At 44.7% G+C, this 22866-nt stretch overlaps 1 protein-coding gene across 1 annotated transcript in view; it reads right to left on the reverse strand.

Moving 5' to 3' along the window:
- Positions 1-232: 232 nt before the first annotated feature.
- The window catches only part of SP1 (Sp1 transcription factor), a 30235-nt gene continuing 7601 nt past the window's right edge, over positions 233-22866 (reverse strand). Inside the window, exons 4-7 of the mRNA XM_063428464.1 lie at positions 17823-17825; positions 13063-13225; positions 1944-2143; positions 233-1438 (exon numbers count right to left, since the gene is read on the reverse strand). Coding sequence (XP_063284534.1) covers positions 1092-1438; positions 1944-2143; positions 13063-13225; positions 17823-17825 — 713 coding nt within the window. The 3' untranslated portion in view covers positions 233-1091. The remainder of the gene's footprint in view (positions 1439-1943; positions 2144-13062; positions 13226-17822; positions 17826-22866) is intronic.

Below are 22866 nucleotides of genomic sequence, written 5' to 3' on the forward strand. Positions count from 1 at the left end.
GTTAAACGCTGGACTACCTTGACATGGTATAGAAAGCATGTAAACTACTTCAACCACAATATGCACGACTGTCTCAAACGTACATTAACCTTAATACAAAAATGTGCCGACTAAACGAAATAAAACTCAGATCTCACTTTAAATGTATAAACCTTAATATGACATGTTTCATTTTGATTTATGCATGTTCTTGCATCTGTTTTTGGGACAGTGCAGAACGATCTGTTAACTTGTGCACAATAAAAAAATAAAGAATTACAAAAAAAAAAACAACAAAAAAAAAACATGCAATGCTGACAATATTGCCACACAGAAGGGAAGATCTTTAAAACTCACATACAACATAAAATAAAGCAACAATTATAGGTTGTGTGGTGCATATAAAATCATGTTACTAATATTTTATCTAAATTTATTAGGAGACTGAAACTGTAAGAAATAAAACAAAGAATAAACGGGAGAAAAAAAAAAGTAAGGCTATAGATTGACCAAAGCAACCTTTGGTCTAAGCACTTCTTATATTTTTGGCATCTTTTATTGAATGCTTTTGAATATTTCATATATAGCATTGCTTGGTCAAAAATGTATTGCATTGACAAAGGATATTATCAAGGCATGATGGCAAAGGGTGTAATTGTATTTTCGTCTCAAATATAAAGAAAAAATAGATTTATATATAGGTGTATATATATTATATAAAAAAAAAAAAAAAAAGGATAAGTTCTGACAATGACCTCAAACATTCAAGATGTTTAACCATGTTGGTATATTATAGCTATTGCAATTCACTACCAAGATGACAACTTTAACCATCATGGTGCTAAGTGGGCTTATGCAGTCCATTCTGCCCCCAAGTTACTTGGCTTAAAAATGGAAACCTAGAAATTCCACAATTGATGCTCAATGATGAGGTTAGGGAAACAATTGCAACAGAGTGGAAGAAAATTCTCAACAAGGTTGATAAGGCAAATTGGCAAACATCCAACTAGTAGTGAGAGCAGATTCTATACTTTCCATGTATCTTGTTTGGACCCACAATCATAGTTTTACAAGATTACCCCTATTTCCAGACCCAAACTTATTTCCCATCATTATTTACTGTCCTGCCTGTACATTGGCTCTTCGTAACCATTGCCACTAATATTGATTGACTGGAGGTCTGCAACTTGCATGACATTTATGCCACTGCTTGCCAGTCGTGCAATGCCTTCTGGGGAGATTGCTTCCATGGCGACCATGTTGGTGGTAATGAGGGCCTGGGGGGTTGGTGTGGAGACAGTGCTGCCATCAGAACCCGCTCCGGTGTCCATATGTACAGTGGTCATGGCAACAGGACCAGACTGGCCTCTCTTATTCGTGTGTGTCTTTATATGCTTAGACAAATGGTCACTTCTCATGAAGCGTTTCGGGCACTCTGGACACATAAATTTCTTCTCACCTATTAGAAAAAAAAAAAAAAAGTAAAAAGACGGAAATCAATGCACAAGAATCATGCATATTTATAATAAAAATAAAAATAAAAAATCCATTAAAAATACTATGTTAAAAAGAGCAGCCTAAGAGCTCCAGCCCTACAAGATGTAGTAATTATGGTGCTATCTGACCAAGTATTACCAAAACTGTAATATGCTCACTAAAAGATGGATTTAACCCTGCAATGTTCTATAAGCAGTCAATTAAAAAAAAAAAGTTTCACATTGCATGGTTGAAAAGACAGGACCCACTGCACCCAGACCATTTCATTGAGAAAACATGGTCCAGGGACTATAATGCGCCTTTAAAATGAGAACATGTAATGGCCAATAAAACATTGGGTTATAGATATTCTGGAAACTTTCAAACGGGCACCAACTACCACTTATGCTTTCTCAAATTGTTCAGGCACAAAACCTGTATGCAATTGATAAAAATTCCAAATACGCTTATTGAAAATATTTACTCACCGGTGTGTGTGCGCTTATGTCTCTGCAACTCATCACTTCGAGTGAATCTTTTCCCGCAGAACACCCATGTGCACACAAAGGGGCGCTCTCCTGTGTGCCAGCGTAAGTGAGCTCGCAAGTGTGATGTTTTCCCGTACACTTTTCCACAGCCGGCAATGTGACATATGTGTTGTTTCTTTTTCCCAGGCTCTCCAGAAACCCTTAAAATAAAAAAATAAAATAAAAAATAGATTATATATTTTTCTCACGCTTTGTTCTTCTGCTACAGGCAAGAATCAACCTGGATGCACAAAGTGGACTAGATATTTATATACATTTTCCACATGGCTAGTCACTCAAATTAAAAGGGAGATTATCTCCAAAACAACGCTTAAAGAAATACTCCAAGCACTACAGCCTGCTATAGAGGTTATGGTGCCAGAATTGCCCTTGAACCATTTCAAACCTTTTCATCCCACTTTGACAATTTAAAAAGACCAGATGATGTGGAGGTGGTGTGGGCACAAGATGGGATCCAGTTAAATTGTCAAACTGTTTGAGCATGGTTTGACATAATGCCTAGGGAAAGTGCCAGGGCAGTACTGCCACCATAACCAACAGAATGGCCTATTCTGGTGGAGTGTTCCTTAAACTGTGAGGAGAAATACATTCAACTGAGTAGAAGAAACAAAATATATGTAAGTACATGCTTATACGGTCAAAACACCAAATGAAAAAAGTGCAATCAAAAAATTACCAATCGATAAAATATCTACTAGGACAACTAGGAAACCGAATAATGAACACGATAATTTACTAGTGGAGGGGCGTGGTTCCGGCTCTAGCCAAGATGGCCGCGTGAAGAGTGAGCTCCGCTCCACCGGACCCCAAATAGCTACATAAGCACGCATCCATTGACTTCATGGGTCGCACAAAACGCCCGGAGCACCCCCAAACCCCTAAGAACCCACAACAGAGACCGCTGGACGGCTTCTTACAGCCGCAAACCGGATCGAGCGGAGGCTCTCCAAGCCCCAAGATGGCGGCGCCCACGACATCGGCACCGGACGCGGAGGTACCAGCCCTGAGCCGCATTGAGGCCTCCCTGCAAGACCTAAAGGAGTCAGTGGTTACGAAAGCTGACCTCCAGGCCATTATCGCCACAATTCGGGACACCATGCGGTCCGAAATAGCGGAGATGCGCAACGACCTCACCGCGCAGGCAGGCCGCATTACAGTGGTGGAGGAAGCGAATGAGGCCCTTACAGCCAGGGCTACGGCCACAGACACCGCGGTAGCCCGTCAGGGCGAGATGCTGCTCTCTCTACGCCGACAGATGGAAGACATTGACAATAGGGGGAGAAGATGCAACATACGAGTCCGCGGGGTGCCTGAGGCTGAGGGGCCGGAGGATGCAGTGGCTACACTTACTGACCTCTTTGTCTCTCTCCTTCAACCATCACCTCCGACAGAAATCAAGTTTGAGAGGGCACACAGAGCCTTGCGGCCCCGCTCAGCAGAAGAGGGCCCACGTGACCTAATTTGCTGCTTACACTCGTTCCCGATAAAAAATGCCATAATGTTGAAGGCCAGGGAAAGGCAGACCTGGCCCTTCCGGGGGACCCAGGTCTCTCTTTATAATGACTTCTCCCCAATGACGCTTGAAGCCAGAAGGGACTTACGACCGGTCACTACGATATTGAGAGACCGCAACATACCTTATAAATGGGGATTCCCCTTCTCCTTGCAAGTCAGACATCAAAACCGCTGGCTCTCACTTAGGTGGCCTGAAGAGGTGCCACGCTTCATGGAAGAATTGGGCCTTCCCTCACCGCCGGTTCCTGACTGGATCCTTGGTCCTTTGAACCCGCCGCCGAGGCCGCAGAGGGGGCCTAGACATCGAGGCGGGAGAGCACCCACTGCTCCACATATGGGAAGCCACAGAGATCCGTTGTCTCCAGAGGAGTGATACCGTTTGCCAAATTGGACCCAGACGCGCCTGATGCAGCCCCGGGACGACCTTCCTTACTGCATCCCCAACACCTCATACGCCCTTCTTAACCAACTACGATGCGCCCCTAAGCGGTTGCCGGAGGGCTGTTACTACCTCTCAGAATCTGCAGGACACAGGTTTGATTTATGACCCAGTTTCAGGTACCTTGTACTTTGGGCTTAATAAGAGAGGACACGGGCTTTGGGTGGTGGGGATTGGGGCACATATATGGGGGGGGAACCAGACCCTGCTTCTGGCACGGGCGGAGGTGCCATGGGTATAGCGGCACTGGCCCATACGTATCTCCAACCGCTAGCTCCTTAAGGGTTGAAACGGGCTCGCCTTGCCTTGGGGTGGGGGGATAGGGGGGCACTGAGGGATGTCCACACTTGTTGCCTTATGAATGGCACCTCTTACAAGTTCCACCCGGGTGTTGCAAGCCTAGATTCATATGCCCAATTTTTGCGGGGAACTACTCTTCTACGGGGACATACGGGGAACTGCGGGTTCCATCTTGTTTGGCTTTGGGAGGGGAGATGGGGGGAAATGTGAATTGTGTTTCATGCTTTTTCCACGCATTGTGATGTTTTATTGATTTAATACATGCATCTCATTTTGGGCCAGTATCCATGTACATTGTTAATCAGTATTGCATGAAAAGTTATGAAGGCCTGCGTCTCACTTCCATAGCATTTCTAGCGCACCTTCCCCCCCCCCCCCCCTCCCCCGATTGATGGAACACATACAAGGACCGCCGCCATACTCCGAGCCCTAGGGTTCATGAAAGCGTATGAAAACTTATACTTACCAATGGTTACTTGGCGTGTCTCCCCCCCCCCCCCCCCCCCCCCCCTCCCCTCCCCAGTAGGGGGAGCATTTGCATGGTTCGCCACCCGCTACGTCCCAGGCCCACGGGCTCACATCAGTGGGCACAGCATTTATCCTTAACTCTACTCACCTGACGCAAGTGCAGCCTGCACATCTCTCCCCCATCCAACCCCCCCCCCCCCCCCCCATGTGGTGATACACCTACGATTACTCCCGCCCGGGGTGGCCACTGGCGCGTTGGTCCTAGGAGTAGGAGCTAGAGGGACACGGGTCCAATGGGGATCCTCAGGCTGGGTCATGGGGAGAATTGTGTATTGTATATATATTTCTGATGTTTAAAGTTATTGACGGCTCGCTCCACTTATGGCGTGCAACGTTCCCATGTTGTTACTGTTTGCTCAAAGCTCAAATTGAGGGGTGTGGTGGAGTGGAAGCCCTCATACTTGACCCATCGACTCTCTGACACCTCGCTTGGCTGGGGCTTGACCCACGTTCTCTGCAACATCTACTCGCGCAAGTCAATTGGTGACCGGACGGAAGGAACTTGGTCTCCTGGGCTGGACCCGGAGCTAACTTCACCCGCAACCGGTTACCGCGCGAGACTTTTCTTTAACCGGTTTAGGGAATCCTAACTGGGGACGCTCACTGGTTCCTGGGAAATTACCTACATACAGTCACACGACTAACCACACACACACAAGACACTGTTAGATTGACCCTCCTGTACTGTCTCCGGCTCGCCGGCGTCCGACTACTGCTATTGCCCGCTCCTCCCCGCACTACCCTTGTCCTCCTTACACACACCCTCCCCCCCCCCCTTCTTGCCGCTCGGCTTCTGGCCCGCCCGCCGGGTACGCGGTAGCCCTTAGCCTCCCGGCTTCTTGAGGATACCATACGGTCCTCCTCCGTTCGGGAGCTCTGCCGGCACGAATAGGGAAGTATGGCATTCCAGAGTGCACCTCTGAGATTCCTCACCCAGAATTGCAGGGGACTCAACATCCCGGAACGGCGAACGCACCTGCTACGTGAATTGAGGAAGAAACGCACCTCAATTGCCTTGCTACAAGAAACGCATTTCAAGGAGGGTTCGGCACCAGGACTGCGAAGTAGACACTACCCGGTTAACTACTTTTGCAACCACCCTACAGCTCACAAATCTGGTGTAGCCATATTAATTGCGACGGAACTGGATTTTAAAGAACTGGAACGCACTCAGGACTCACAGGGGAGGTATCTCTTCCTCAAAGGCACCATAGCGGATAAGATATATACGATAGCGAATATTTATGTCCCCAACAAAAGACAAGCATCATTCATACGCAATGTCTTACTCCAACTAGAGGACTTCACTGATGGGATACTGGTGATGGGAGGGGACTTCAACGCCCCACTCGATCCGACCCTGGACTCCTCCACGGGTCATAGCTGCATACCACAACGCAACATTAGGTCAATAAGGCAGTCACTCGACTCGTTACGATTAGTGGATTGCTGGAGGGCTCTTCATCCCTCAACAAAGGATTACACCTATTACTCCGCACTCCATAATCGTTATTCACGCATAGATTATATCTTTATCGCGAGGGAAGGCCTCTCCCATCTCCGCGGGGCCGACATTGGAACGACCACCTGGTCAGATCACGGCTCAGTCGAGATTGAGCTGAACTCACCTCTGTACAGACCGAAAAAATGGACCTGGAGGCTCAACCCATCTCTACTATTGGACCCGGGCGTTAAAACGCTAATCCAAGAGGAACTGGAACAATACTTCAGAGAAAACAACACCTCAGACTCTTCCCCTATCACCATTTGGGAGGCTCACAAAAGTGTAATTCGGGGCACGCTCATTCGCATCGCGTCCCAGAAGCGTAAGGCCCTCATGCAAAGCATGGTCGAAGTTTACGCTGCTATCTCTACCTTGGAACGCCAACATAAACGCTCCCAACTCAATACTACGTATGGCGAATTGATGGAACAGAGGAGGAAGTTGAAGGACCTTATCCTTAAAAGACATCTTAGCACAGTTCAACGTACCAAGGGTTTCTACTACACACACGCCAATAAAGGGGGCAAATATCTGGCACGACTACTGAAAGGCCCCCAACCCCAACGACAAATCCATAAGATCAGGCTGACCTCGGGAGAAGTATCCCAGTTCCCGCAGACAATTGCGGAAGAGTTCCGATTGTACTATGAACGACTATATAACCTCTATGGTCATAATGGAACCCCTACAGTCCCGAGTATACACGACTCGTCACGGGACTATTTGACCGACACAATTACTAAAGTGATAGACCAAGAGTCTGCCACACTTCTGGATGCCCCGATAACCATAGAAGAACTATCAGCGGCCCTCAAGACCTCCAAAACGGGCAAGGCCCCCGGACCAGACGGTTTCCCCACGGGATACTACAAAAACTTTACTGATACATTGCTGCCTTGGCTTTCTAAGGCAGTCAATGCAGTTGGTGAAGGCGGATCCCTGGGGACGGAATCCTTGGCTGCCACCATCACGGTCTTACTGAAACCGGGGAAAGACCCCCTACAATGTGGTAGCTACAGGCCGATCTCCTTACTAAATATCGATGCCAAGCTGTTCACGAAGGTCATAGCCACCCGTCTTAAACATCTGCTCCCGGATCTTATACATCCTGACCAGACAGGCTTTATTCCAGGTAGGGAGGCTCGAGATAGCACATTGAGACTTTTTTCCATCCAGCACCACGCTAGAAAATCGGGGACACAACTGCTCCTGCTGTCCACCGATGCCGAAAAGGCATTTGATCGTGTCAACTGGAAGTATATGCTAGAGACCCTCCGTTTACAAGGCTGTGGACAGAGACTACTTGCGTGGATATCCGCGCTATATAGCAGCCCACGAGCGTCTGTGAGGGTGAACGGGGCTACAACCGGGGATTTCGCAATTAGCAACGGAACCCGACAAGGATGCCCGCTATCGCCCTTACTGTTCGCCCTCACTCTGGAACCCCTCTTACAAGCGATTCGCAACAACCCAGACATCCATGGTTACGATTGGAAAGGGACACAACACAAAGTGGCAGCATACGCGGATGATCTTCTTTTCTTTGTCCGCAGCCCTAGGATCACGCTGCCGTGCTTACTTAAGGAATTCGATAGATTCGGGCAAATCTCCGGATTTAAGCTCAACGTTTCGAAATGTGAGGTCTTGAACATCACGCTCCCCTCAGAGGAATTCCGCTCACTGGAAACAGAGTTCGCATTTCATTGGTGTCATGACAAAATGAAATACCTGGGGGTCTGGGTGTCAGAAGACCCAAATAGCATGTACCAACACAACTTCGCACCCTTATTAAAGACCGTACTTTCGGACCTCATCAGATGGGCACACCCACACATCACTTGGCACGGCAGAGTCGCGGTAATCAAGATGAACATCCTGCCGCGGATTCTGTACCTAATGCAAACCATACCTCTAGCCCTACCGCTGGTCTTCTTTTCTACCCTGAAGACGGCAGTGCTCAAATATATCTGGAGAGGCGGTCGATCTCGGATCCGGCACGAAATCATTTGTCGACCTAGAACCCAGGGTGGGTTGGCATTACCCGACTTCAAGAAATACTACCAAGCCGCGATAATGCAGCGCATCCTGGATTGGCATATAACACCCTCCACCAAGCAATGGGTGACACTTGATAAAGGTCTTATAGGCCCGACATTGGAGGAACACATATGGGGCTCCCCGAGGCGATCGCCGACCCGCCACCCGGTCGAGGGACTGACCTACCAGACTTTGGTGGGCTGGAGATCTGTGAGACAGTTGGACCGCATATCCCCATCCCCGAGCCCGATGCTCCCGATCTCGCATAATGAGGCCATAGGTGGGGGACTCCCCCCCGTACCCTGGCCCTTGCAGGACACAGGGACGTATATACCCATCCACAGAGCCCTTGAGGGCGGGAGGCTGCGGACCTTGCCTTCGATGATGGGCGACAGACCACGCACGCCTCTCATATGCTTTCGATACTTCCAATTACAGCACTTCTATGAAACACTACCTCATAAAGACAAGCTGCACAGGCCCCTCACATGGTTCGAGAACCTCTGTGACCAAGGCACGGCTGTGGAGCATGCTATCTCGGTCCTATATACATACCTCCAAACCAATCAAGTAATGACGTCTCAGACGTTCAAGAGACAATGGGAAGAACAACTTGGAACATCTTTCACGGTACAACAATGGGATACAGCATTATTATGGCAGCATAAGAGCTCCATGAGTTCTTATTACCAAGAGATGAATTATAAACTCATCTCCCATTGGTATAGGACGCCGACCTTATTGCACCGTATATTCCCCTCCATACCTTCTGTATGCTGGAGATGTCAGGAAGCGAGCGGAACGGTTCTACACATCTGGTGGACCTGCACGGCTATTACCCCGTATTGGGAGATGATCAGGGACACGATCGTACAGATCCTGGGGGATGTTCCGGACTGGTCGGCGGAACTCGCCCTTCTGCATATCACGTCGTCCTCTATTTCATCGTACAAGAAATCGATTTTGCGGCACTTACTCAACGCCGCTAAAGCCAACGTACCAGCTCACTGGAAAAAACCTGATACACCTTCCAAATCCGAATGGATTCTTAGGGTGGAGGAAATCCAAAGTGCTGAAGCAGCCTACTCTGCTCTAACTGGCAGGGAAACGAAGCATGCGGAGATGTGGACGCCGTGGTTCATGTATATTTCTCGATGCCGCGGGGACAGGGGCGCGTCTGGCGCGGGGGCCGAGCCGAGCTAGGCAGAGGGAGCAATACCCTTTCTGTCCCATTCCTATTCTCCCCCCTCACCCCCTTCCTTACCCATGTCGGTTGCCGAGGTTCCGGACTCAGACCGGAGGAGTCCTTTAGACGCTCACTGTGAGATAATGACTGCACACTTCGACCTTAATACATGATGTGGAGATCCGAGATACACACACGACAACAACACTATAAAGAAATCGCTCACGGACTGAACTACCTGACTATCGAATTTGATTATTACCTATCTTATGAAGGGATGATATCCACCGAACCGTGGGTTATAGATGTGATACACCCCCGACACAATTCCTGCTTATGCACTGACAGCACACGCTACAACTTACATAACACACTTTACTTCTGAAACTTGAGATGGTGAACCTCCTTATGTCCCCCTCCCCTTTTTGTTTTTTCTTCTTTCATGCGCGTTGAAATGGCCAACTGGCCAGATCCAGAGCTGAGCTGGAGGGGACCATCGATGGGTCACATATGAGGCCTTTATTAGTTATAGGTCTTGTCTCCCAAGTTTACACGGGGCCTGAGGTCTTCACCAAGGCACGTGAATCCACCCTTCATACACCAGGGGTTTCTTCCTTGCTTGTTTTTTCTTTGCCCTGGTATCGGTACCACTAGCCATTTAATTTTCAGATATAGCATTCCCAAACATAAGCGTGTAGGTGAGCAAACAACATAATAGATATTTATAACGTGTACGGTACGTAATGGAGGGCTCGATCCCGGACATTACCTGTTTACACCTGAGACGCTTCAACCCAGAAGCTAGTATTTAAAGCGTTTTATCGGCTGGATTACCGCCGCTTAAATCCTTTCACATTTTGAAAATACACTTATAAAGGACCAGTCTTAATTGTCGTAGATATTTTATTGTCTAGACCGCTATTGAATACCTAGTGAATGTTAAAAGCCATTATCTACATGTTATATTTTGTTGTTTTCACTCAAAATGCTGGACCTGCGTGTCCTATCATTCTGACATGCCGTTCTTATTAATCCTTTAATAAAGAGATTTATCAAAAAAAAAGATAATTTACTAGTGATGGCTAACTGACACCAAGATATTTGTAAGCTATACTTCATGTGCTGGTCAGGCTTGCTCATTATCAAGGGAAATTTAGTTCTCAGGCATCAATGTTAAGGTCGGCAAGGCTTTCCTAACAGTAGATTTTAATTAAAAAGACTAAATATTGGTGGCATCCAGGTATGCCATTTTGGAATAATTAAAAGTGTTAATGCAAGCACCATGACAGTGTCAGTGATTTGAAGTGGTCATGGTGCTTTTAGTCTATGTGCATTGCTTCAGTATGAGACTCGGCACGGAGTTCAACACTTGCTAAACCTCCGGCAGCGACTTGGTTCAGAGTTGGAGAATGTCGCCACTAAGTTTCCAAGTTAACTAATACGAAATCCATGCAGAGTTGCAAAAAGTTGTATTTACTGGCCCACAGCATTCATTTGACACTCTCAGCCAATGAATGATTGGCAGGATCGGCACACGTTTTCTGCAGCTCGTGCCGACCTGAGACTGGGGACCTAACGATTTGCCCCATTCCTGGAGAACAGCGCCAGAGTTATTTCTAGCATTATAAACACTACAGTTACGAGGGGAGGGGAGATAAACATTTTATCAAGAAAAGTAATGAAATTTTTTTTTTAACCCCTTAAAAAAGACCTCAGCCAAATTTACAAGTTGTGATCAAAACAAAACGTAAACAAAACCTGGCATTTGCGCTATATGTCTGTCCAAACGTAATTCACCTCTTTCAACACACACACACACACACACACACACGGAACATTATTTAATATGAATAAAATATATATAAAAAAAAAAGGAGAAAATAAGATTTTTTAAAAATGTTCTTAGTTCTACGTGACATTTTAACTGTGAATGTCAAAATGCAGTTTGCTTTTACTGCAATAAAATACACATTTGTATTCAGTGACATCTCACGTGTAAATAAGTACCCCCTCTGTACAGGTTTTATGGTGTTTTGGAAAGTTACAGGGTCAAATATAGCGTGTTATATTTTTCATTTGTTTTTAACATCGAAATTTGCCAGATTGGTTACATTGCCTTTGAGACCATCTGGTAGCCCAGGAATAAGAATTTCCCTCCATGATGGCATACCATTTGCAATAGTAAACAACCCAAGGTATTGCAAATGGGGTATGTCCAGTCTTTTTAGTAGCCACTTGGTCACAAACACTGGCCAAAGTTAGTGTTAATATTTGAAAATGCAAAAAACTAAATTTGAACGCCAATTTTGGCCAGTGTTTGTGACTAAGTGGCTACTAAAAAAGACTGGACATACCCCATTTGCAATACCCTGGGTGTCTATTGTCTATTGCAAATGGTATGCCATCATGGGGGTAATTTTCATTCCTGGGCTACCGTACGTTCTCAAAGGCAACATAACAAACCTGGCAATTTTAATGTGAAAAAACTGAAATGCAAGTCTTATATTTGACTCTAACTTTTGAAAACACCATAAAACCTGTACATGAGGGGTACTGTAATACTTGGGAGACTTCACCGAACACAAATATTAGTGTTTCAAAAACAGTAAAACGTATCACAACAATTATATTGTCAGTATAAGTGCCATTTTTGTGTGAAAAATGCAAAAGATTTCACTGTCACTGACTATATCGTCGTTTTAATACACTTTACCATTTCGAAACATTAATATTTGTGTTCAGCGAAGTCTTCCGAGTAAAACAGTACTCCCCATGTACAGGTTTTATGGTGTCTTGGAAAGTTGCAGGGTTAAATATAGTGCTAGCATATTAAATTCCCTGAACTTTCGGCCTGGGTTGTCAGGCAGGTCCTGCAAATTGTAATTAATAAAATGACCTAATTATGTAAAATTATTACATAAATATATACACACACGTGTGATATATACATATATACTTATGTATATAGATATATTATTTTGTTCTACATGTATTTTGAGATATATATATATATATATATAACATTTAAAATACAGTTATAACGTAATTACACGTGTATATATTTATTTATTATTTTTTTAATTTTATTATATAAGTGATGGTATTTTTAATGTATATCTAATAAATTTTTTAGATTTTAATGAAGTCCGAGGAGTGCAACCATCATTTTGGATATTTTGTATGAAAACAGCCTGCTGACTTATGCACCCGGCATTAGTCAAGATAGCGTGAGTGCAAGGAAACCTTTGTCAAGGTCCTCGTGATCACATGGCCCAGGGGGGCCAAAGAAGACGAAGGGGGACTCCCTGGGCTCCCAGGTGAGTCTCCATACCGCGATCGCTGGCGTGGGATTGCCGGCGACCGGGTAAGTACATAAGATCGCAGGGCGTTCTATGCCGCCCTGCGGCGTTTAGAGCCATCTAAATAGGGACGGCATAGAACGCCCTGCGGTCTTAAGGGGTTGAACACTATAAAACACAACAGTTTTACTTGACACAAAGAAAACTCTTCATAACAAGGTGAAGATATTAGAAGGACTCCTGTCACACACCTTCCTTCACTGTCTTTGCAGTATGGACATGTACAGGCCTCTCTGCGCATTCGACGACCAGGCTGGGGCTGAGGTTCTAGGCTGGTTTCACCTTCTTCCATTGCTGAATTATTATGGAGTCCATCAGTACCAGTCTGGAGACTGAGATGACCACTTCCATCTCCTATAATGAGAAATTAAACCATAAAACAAAAAGAGTCAATTGTCAAATATGTACAACAGAAGTTCTATAAAAGTCACAATACAGTATAGAAAGTAGACATTTTTTACACAAGTTTTGTAGATATACCTCCGTAGAGGATGCATCATGCATTCATTTTATTTTCCCAAAAGAAATGGCCAGATTTAAAAGATGTAGACCTTTCTGCAACCCCTCCCTCTTTTCCCTTGACAAAGTTTGTCTGTGCTGGGGAATACACCAATTAGAGGCTTCCCACTGAGAAAGCAGATACGTGCTAGCTTAGCGAGATTGCTGCTTCCATTAGCTCTGTGTGATTAAGAGCCACAAGGTGTTTCTACCTACAAACACTAAAAAAATAAATAAGTACCAATTTCCATTGAGATCGGCACAGAGATAAACGGTCAAATATGACCATCAACTGAAACACAAGTACTTCAGGAGTGTTCCTTTATTAGAAGAGTTAATACAGTGGAGCAGTAAACGTTTGCATAGATTTATGCTAATTTGATCAGTGAACACTAGTCACCAGAACAATTACAGCTTATTGTATTTGTTTAGGTGAGTATAATCAGTCCCTTCAAGCATTATGCAGTAAACCCTGTCTTTACATTACAGCCTAGGGATACCTCCACTGGCCAGTCCTTCGGTGACTACTAGAGGTGCTTCCTGGGGCAGTGCTGCACAACATTCAGCGTCTCCATCCTCTTCATGAAGATACTCATGTCTATTAGAAGATGCTGTGTTTGGCCTGTGCTGGTTCTGCCCCTGATCTGCCTCCTTGACAATCTAGAGCCAATCCAAAGATTTCCTACAGGAAAGCATGGTGATGGTGGAAGGCTCGGCAACATAATATACGCCACAGACCTATTTAGGAGGGACAGTTTTAAGTTCAAATCCCTCCGTATCTTTTCTATCTGCTCCATACAGTTGGTGTCCAAGTGAATAACAAAACTCGACAGCAAGAATGTTCACGTTTGTGTGTCAGTATGTGTAAATAAGGTACATTATTCTTGATCTAAAAGACTATTTAGTTGCATAAACTTTTATTAGCAACTCACCCAATAGTTTCAGAACAGCACCGCCCCTGGCCACATCACACCACTAAAATTGAAGTGTTACTCTTTGTTCATCTGAAATGTTGGTAGACATGCACCAACAATTTTCAAAAGAATGCTCCATGGAAATTATTTTTTTTTTTTACAGTTATACCTAGATTATACCCTTAAAGAAAGCACAATTTTCTTGGCATGTTTTCTTTCCACAGCTGCTGATCTAATATCTGCAGCAAGTGAAAGCCCTCACCCTTTTTCCCAGAAGAGTTTCAGTAATGTATCATTTGTCAGTTTGACATACATATTTTCCGAAAAGCAAATGGATTGCATCACAGACGGACTTTGCGTTTTGTTTTTTTACTCAGGAAACAGTACCGTTCACATACTGGTGCTAGTAAAGATGACATTTAAAATATAAAAAACACTTCCTGTTTCGGAGCTTGAGTACCTTTAAAGCAGCTGACAAGTTAATTATTGGTGGATCACATTGCAGGCGTAAACAATGTGATGACCTCCTGGTATAAAGAACCAGAAAAACCTGTGCTGCTAGAGAGGTCATCACATTATTGAGAAACATCGACAGCCTCCGTAAATGCATAAAGTTTAATACAGTCAGAAAATTACATGTTTAAATTACTTAGTATCAGCAGTAATTATTATGCAGTTACAGAGTCATGAAAATCTAGATAACATAAGAAAATGTCATCAACATGTATCGTGTTGAAAGTTTCTGATGATTTTTTTTTTTTTTTAAATGAACAAAGATTTTCTTCAGTATAAGGTACAATCACTAGGAAATGCCAATACAGCATTGAAACTATATTCCGAGCAATTTTGCACAGAAATTTAGTGCAGAAGTTAAAGGAACACTTTTGGGTCAAGAATACAAACATGTTTCCAGACCCCTCCCCCCCCCCCCCAAATATAGTAAAATCTTACCTTTATTCCAGTCTGCTGGTGCTGGCTCTGCTCCTGAAGTGATGAGAAGTGGATTGGCTCAGATTGTCAATTCTGAAGATCTCAGCCAAAGAGGTGGGGGGAGGAGCCAAACACCCTAGCCAGTCAGCATCTCCTCATAGAGAGCCTTTGAATCAATGCATCTCTATGAGGAAAGGTCAGTGTCTCCAGCATTGCACATCTAGTAACCATCTAAGGAGTTGCCACTGGAGGTATCCCTAGGCTGTTATGTAAACACTGCATTTTCTCTAAAAATACATTGTTTACTGCAAAAAAGCCTGCAGGGAATGATTATACTCACCAGAACAACTAAATTAAGCTGTAATTGTGCTTGTGACTATAGTGTCCCTTTAAACTTATGTTATGAATGGTGTTGAGACCTGACTCAAGTTTTGGCTCTGCTTCCTAAAACTAAATTTAAAGCCATCACTTTGCACTGAATAATCACAAAAAACACAGGCAGATAGAGCTCCTAAACTGTTACTACCTGGCTCCCTGGGTGTATTAAGTTTTGATCAATAAAAATGAGTGGATAATAAATCCACATGGCAAGAAATGTGTAATACAAATTGAAGGATAATATCCAGTGGTACACAAAAATAGCTATAATATTGCAGGTCTAAAGTATTGGTCAACTGTGGCTCAAGTAAATGATATCTAGACTGTAAGCCCGTTTGAGCAAGGCCCTCATCTACCTATTGTTCTTGTGTAATTGTCTGATTTATTGTAAATCCCCTCCCCCCACCCCCTTCATTATATTGTAAAGCGTTGCGGAATTAGTTGGCACCATATAAATACCAATAACAGAAAAGGATACATTTGAAACTTATCTGAAGTAAATCTCTAACCTAACTTGCTTTCAGCTAAGAAAACCATTCATGCGTCCTGGTCAAGTTTTCATTAACCTGCACCTTGAAACCATTACATTCTGAGAAATGAAATGGTTGTGACTGACAAGACAAAGAGCGAGAGATGTGAGGACTGGGTGTTCAGACTGAATACGACCAACAGGAAATGGAAAATACAAATATTTCCTTAAAGTAACAAGCAAAAACAGATTTTTACTCACCATAAATTCTTTTCTTAATATGGTGGCAGTACGTATGGGTTTTGTTTCCTAATTGGGACAAGCATCTATCTGTAATATAGGGGATTAAGAAAAGTCCCTCCCCTTTACCCTATAAAATGCTTCCTCCGGCAAACCCACCTCTTAGCAAGAATACACACACTAAGCAAAATTGTAATTTAGAGGGAGGGAGATCTGTACGTATGGGTTAAAGCAAGATTCCAAATCGGATGGACCTTATGCCTAAACAGCTTGAAGTACCTACGCCCTAACACAATTTTAGAGGTAGAGTGTACATCTAGCCTGAAAATGTCAGACGTTTAAGGTGCTAAAAGCGGACCAAGAAGCAGCCATGCGCGCCTGCCCTGATCCTCGCCCTGGATGCGGAGAAGGCATTTGACAGAGTACTCTGGCCCTACCTGTTCATGCTATGGCGCAAAATGCATCTGCCAGACACATTTGTCAATGCAGTACAGGCCCTCTACGTGAACCCCAGAGCGCAAACATTGGTGCCTGGTACAGCGCCTCGCCCCTTTGCCCTCAAAAATGGAACGAGACAGGGATGCCCACTGTCCCCCCTCCTATTCATCCTAGCCCTCGAGCCATTACTAATACGTATAAGGGAACACCCAGGGATCAGGGGCATCCGAATAGCGACAGAGGACTTTAAAGTCTCGGCGTACGGCGATGACATCTTGCTAACCCTCACCGACCCGAAGGACTCAGTGCCAAACCTCCTCGACCTTTTAGAAGAGTACTCGGGGTATAAGATAAACGTTGAGAAGTCGATGGGCATGCCACTAGGCTTAAATGAAGCAGACACCAATTGGTTGGCCCAAACCCACAAACTGAACATCACCCACCGACCTCTCAAATACCTAGGCGTTACTCTCCCACCTGACACAAACGACATATACACCGAAAACCACAAACGCTTACTGTCCACTCTAATGAAAGACCTCGCTACATGGCACGAAAAACCCATCTCATGGATAGGAAGACTACATAGTGTAAAGATGAATTTGCTCCCGTGCCTACTGTTCCTCTTCCAGGCACTACCAGTGAGGGTCACCAAGGGAGACCTCAAACCACAACAGCCATAGACGAATTTATTTGGGCCGGGAGGAGGCACAGGATAGCGAGACAAACCCTGCATACACCCAAAAGCAAAGGGGGACTGGGTCTCCCCAATTTACACGCCTACTACCTGTCGGCACAATTAGCGCAAATAATAGAGTGGCACTCACCACCCGACACCCACAGGTGGGTTGACCTAGAAACGCAATTTTGGATATGGGTCCCAAGACCTGACAGACCAAAGGTTAACACAACCTGCCCAGCAATCCTGAACTCAATCAGGATCTGGGACTCCACAGCCCACAAACACGCTCTCACTCACCCAATATCACCACTTACACCATATCTACGTAACAAGGCGTTCCCACCTGGCCTAACTGCTAGAGACTTCAGGGGCATCGAAAACACGGGCATACAACGATATCACCAGCTATACCACGCAGGCACAACCAGAACATTCGAAGACCTTCAAACTCTAGCCCCACTAACCACTAAAGATCATTTCAGGTACCTCCAACTACGGGACTTTGCCAGCACGACACAGGTTAAAACAGCCGCCAATGCCAAGCTCACATTCTTTGAAACACTATGCATATCGGATGGACCACGTACCGGCCTTATCACTCTCCTATACGCCCAGCTCAGCGCACCATCAGATAAGGCATACACCCCCTCATATGTTACACAATGGGAAACTGACCTACAACAAACACTGGAGGGGGGGGGGGGGGGGGGAAATGGCACAATATCTGTGAGGCAGCAGCAAAGGCATCCATATGTGTGATACACCAAGAACAGTGTTACAAGAAGACACTTATGAGGTGGTATACCACCCCGGTCAAACTATACCGCATGGGTAAAACAATTACCGACACATGCAGGAGGGGATGTGGAGAGCAAGGCACATATCTACATATGTGGTGAACATGTCCCAAAGTGGTGACCTATTGGGAGGAGGTAGCTCACCTTCTGACAGCAGTGTTAAACAAACCACTCAGACCGGACCCCTGGTCATTCTGAATAGCTAGACCAGTTGACATCCTGACTAATAAAGAGCAGAAACTGTACAACGAAATCCCACTGGCAGCTAGAAGATACATGGCACAAACCTGGCTACAAATAGATGTGCCGCAAATGGAAAGGATCACCCGCAACATCCAGGAAGCCCACCTCATGGATAAACTAACAGCACAAATCCGAGACACATATCCCTTGTTCCTTAAAACATGGGAGCCATGGGAAGACTATACCAACCGCTGATTAGCTCCCCTTAGAAGGGTCCAATAACTCACAAAGGTCAGAGGGTGTGGCCCCCCGTGTCGTCCACCCCACATTGGCAAAGCCCAGACTCCACCCGTTCCCACCCCTACCCCTTTCTTTCTTCATCTATATCTGGACCAATCTAAAGGTCATGTTTAAAAATGTTCATGCTAACAGAGTGTATAGGATTTATATGAAATGATACGTATGATAAATACATGAACCCCTAGAGCACACAGGTGCACGGAGACAACAGGAAGTAAGCGACTGCTGATCCGCCAAAACGGAAGAAAACATCAAGCTACCCCGCACTAACCGGCAACAACTCAGAATTGCTAATGCCTCCGAAAGCACTGTGCGATTGTATAACTATGCCAAATGTCAAAATACCTGTACAAACTCATATCATATGCTCGTGCAACCAGGCACGCCTATACCCTTCTTAATGTTATAAACCGCTATCATGCATGAAATGAAAAATAAAGATAAAAAAAAAGCCATGCGGATTTCTTCGGGTGAAGAGCTTTTCTCTGCCCACAAAGTGGTTATTGCCTTTGTGGAATGCGCTGTCAAATCAAAACTACTGAAGCATAGGCCTTATGATTGACGAATTAATGAGAACTAGAATTAAGAGAAGCTTAATTCCCCTTAAAACTTCCTAGAAGTTGACAACAGGTGACCTGATCTTCTGAACTCAGCTGATATTGATAGGTACATCTGAAATGCCTTATTTCTAGTCCCAGCGAGGAGATGGCATAATTATAGAAGGATGAGCTGGTTAACGGCTCTAAAAAGACAACTCTGGAAGAATTGAAGTTTTAGAATGATGGAATAGAAGAAATTACACTGAAGAAGATATATCCGGAAGCTTGTTTACTCTCTTGGCAGAGGTAATGGCCACTAAGAATGCTGGTTGAGCTTTAGCATATTAAAAGAAACCCCCTCTGAAGTAAGAGAGGACCTGAAAGAATGTAGAAAGATCCCAGGAGGGAAACAGAACTTCCTGGGTGGCCTAAGAAGCCCATTGCTTTAAAGAAACTTCTAACCAGTACAAACGAAGACCAATCCCTTCTCAGAAAGAACTTGGGGAATACAATTCGGTCTTAACGTGGAAACGCCCAACCTGTGGAAATCTCCTGCAGGAAGTGTTAATTTGAACCAGACAAATTAACTAGAAGACAATGATGTTCCTTACAACAATGTAGAATGTAAACTACCCAAATACTCATGTAAAAGTTAGAGGCAGAACGACTACAAGCTTATATGCAACAAGTGGACTCTGACTCATAAAGACTCAGGAGATGAAGGATCCACCATGCATTTGCCCTACCGTCAGTAAGAACCTATTCACTTCCAGCAGGATATCCTGTCTTCCAAAATAGTTTTCGCGATCGGAAGATCCCCAAACTTGAAAGTCATCTCCACCAAAGCCGAAAACTGGCTCATGTTTGGCCAGTACGGAAAGACTGGCAGAACCATTGCGCTGTCCATTCACCTCTTTTGAAGAAGTCTTGGGAACAGTCTATAGGAGAAAAAAAATGTAAGCCCGGAGAAATACCCTTAGATCAGGGATCCTCAAACTACGGCATGTGGGCCGAACCCGGCCCGCCAGGGTCCAGAACCTATCCAAAGCACTCAGGGCCACCCGATGGCCCTAATATCTTCAGGGGCCCGGTCAGCACTGCGGCAGCCGCAAAATAGTGCTGGGAGGAAATGACGGCCGGTGGTCACTTCCTCCCAGCTCCCTCTGGGAGGGAAGAGCCAGGCGCAGGAGCCACACTGACTCCCATCAGCCACAGCCACCCTCCCCCTTAAAAAAAAAAAAAAAAAAAAAGTGTATGTCAGTGTGCATGTAGGTACATACACAGTATGTGTATTTTTTTTAGTCCGGCCCCCAACAATGTCTGAAGGACCATGAACTCGCCCCGTTTAAAAAGTTTGAGGACCCCTGCCTTAGATAGACCAACTATTCAACATGAACAGTTCTGTACAGAGAGGCAAACCTGAGAATCTTCATGTTCTCCCTCTGCCAGAAGGTCTATCTGGGCACTCGAAATCTCTCTATAAACATGATCGGATATATAGACCATTACTCTTGAACCCAATTTCTGGTGCTGAGGTTGTAGGTGAGGACATTGTCGACACATGAGTGGAATGAAGAGGACCTCCCAGAGATCCTGAGCCCAGTACACAGTTTTGGTACATAGCTGAAACAGACTTTGCCTCTGGCACCACCGGGTCTGTTGACGTGAGGAAAACAGTGTTGTGGTCTGACCACCTTGTAATAGGTCCCTCAAATCAACCAAGATCTGAATCGGTGAGGGAGTGAAGAACTGCCTTAAGATCTCTGAAATTAGAGGACTATTTTTCTATGGATCAAGAGCACTGGCACATTAGAGAATTTAGACAAGCGACCCAGCCTGTGTTAGATGCATTAAGTGGTGAAAATAACTCCTTTTATAGGTTGAAAAGACAGACTTGACCGGAAAAACAAAAAATACTTGACACTGTCCACCAGATAAGCCGATCTTCCACTTTTTTTGAAGAGATTCTATGAGACAGAAATCCAAGATTTTCACACTTTGACCCAGAGCAGAAAATTCTTCACTGTAGCTGCCAAAGCCAGATTCTGCCCAGTTGACCGCAGGAACTGAAGATGTCAGACATCCCAGCAATCTCATTTCCTGTTCTTATTTAGGAATTTTCGCTATATTAGATTTGGACCTTTCCTTTATAAGTGCAGTAGATGCAGAGGTAATGTTTTATGTTTAACATGAACCTATGTTTCCTGGAGAAGAAGAAACTACATTATAGTGTCTGTATCCAACAGTGTTGCTGTAGCGCTCTGCTAGCTACCTGAACATACTTAAAGGGTAACCGTCCAGATTAGTAAGAAGTAGCCAAACTGCCAAGTAGGGAATGCCTAGTTCCCTAAAAATTGCTGTATTTAGAAGAGCAATGAAATCTCTTCAATCCACTTGTTATGGCGCATTTTCTGAAAACTTGAGGGGCCGCAATATGGATGTGGGAATATCTCTGATCTATATACACCATGAAATTCCTTTCTGCAGAAGTTTCGATTCTGAACCTCAGGAGAGGAACCAATTAATTTAAATTGATAACCAGTTTAAAGGAATGACCCGAAATTGATAACCAAGAGATTCCTGAGGAACACAACAAACTTCATGGTTCACAGAACCATATCTCAAACTTCTTGAATCCAACAGGAACACTGTTTCTGTAAATAGAGTATCAGATGTTCGGAATATTATGGATTGGGCAGATTTGAAAAGAGCAAGCGGTGCCCTCTTTACCTAGATCAATAAACCAGGGATTGCAAGTAGGTTCTACTTAAAAGCAAGACAAGAGACATTCAGATATATACTGGTTCCCAAATGCATCCTTGGAATATTAAGTGACTCAATTGAATGGCACTCCAGTCATCTACCTCAAAGGGATGAAGGGCTAAGTAAATCCTGCAGGGGAAATGAACCTGTGAACCCCCGAGGATTGAACACACTGAGCTATCCACACTTAGTATAGAAATGTAGGATTACACCTCCAAGCTTCTTGGCGTCCGAAACGTTTTTTCATATAAAAGATACCCCTTTTCCTAATGGGAGTAAACAGGGGAACGAAAAGGACGCTGATCTGCTGTCCAAGCTTAAGCCACCAGGATATAAGGGAAACAGCAGATCAACCAGTCATTGTCAAATCCATATAAAGTATGTGACAATCTCAAATAAAACCGGAAACTGGCGAGTTGCTTATCAGGAGACTTAAATAGCCTCCAATAACGATTGTAAACAAAGTTAAAAGTTCTGGAGACCTCTGCACCTGCCAGCAAAGACCCATACCGAAAACAGCAGTCTGGAAAGCTTGTCTGCAAAAGGGCTCAGCCTTCTTGATGACAGGGGTTTTTAAAGCAGCTACTCCTGCAGAATCTTATGAATTCCCAGTGTATCTGGGGGTGTAACATTTACCCATTTGATGGTAAACATTAGACGCCAGGCAAGAAAGGCTTGTTACACAGTGTTCCCGTTTCTGCATATCAAAAAAACCCCCCCAAAAAAACGACATGGGGTTTGAAAACAGATAACCCTCATTAAAGTTTAGCAGATTTATCCTGCCCCATGACTGATTCATTCCTGATAAACCTTCTCAGTACAACAGGTGGAAAACCAACTCCACACAGTATCATGAACCAGACA

Source organism: Pelobates fuscus, chromosome 1, assembly GCF_036172605.1.
Source record: "Pelobates fuscus isolate aPelFus1 chromosome 1, aPelFus1.pri, whole genome shotgun sequence".
Lineage (NCBI taxonomy): Eukaryota > Metazoa > Chordata > Amphibia > Anura > Pelobatidae > Pelobates > Pelobates fuscus.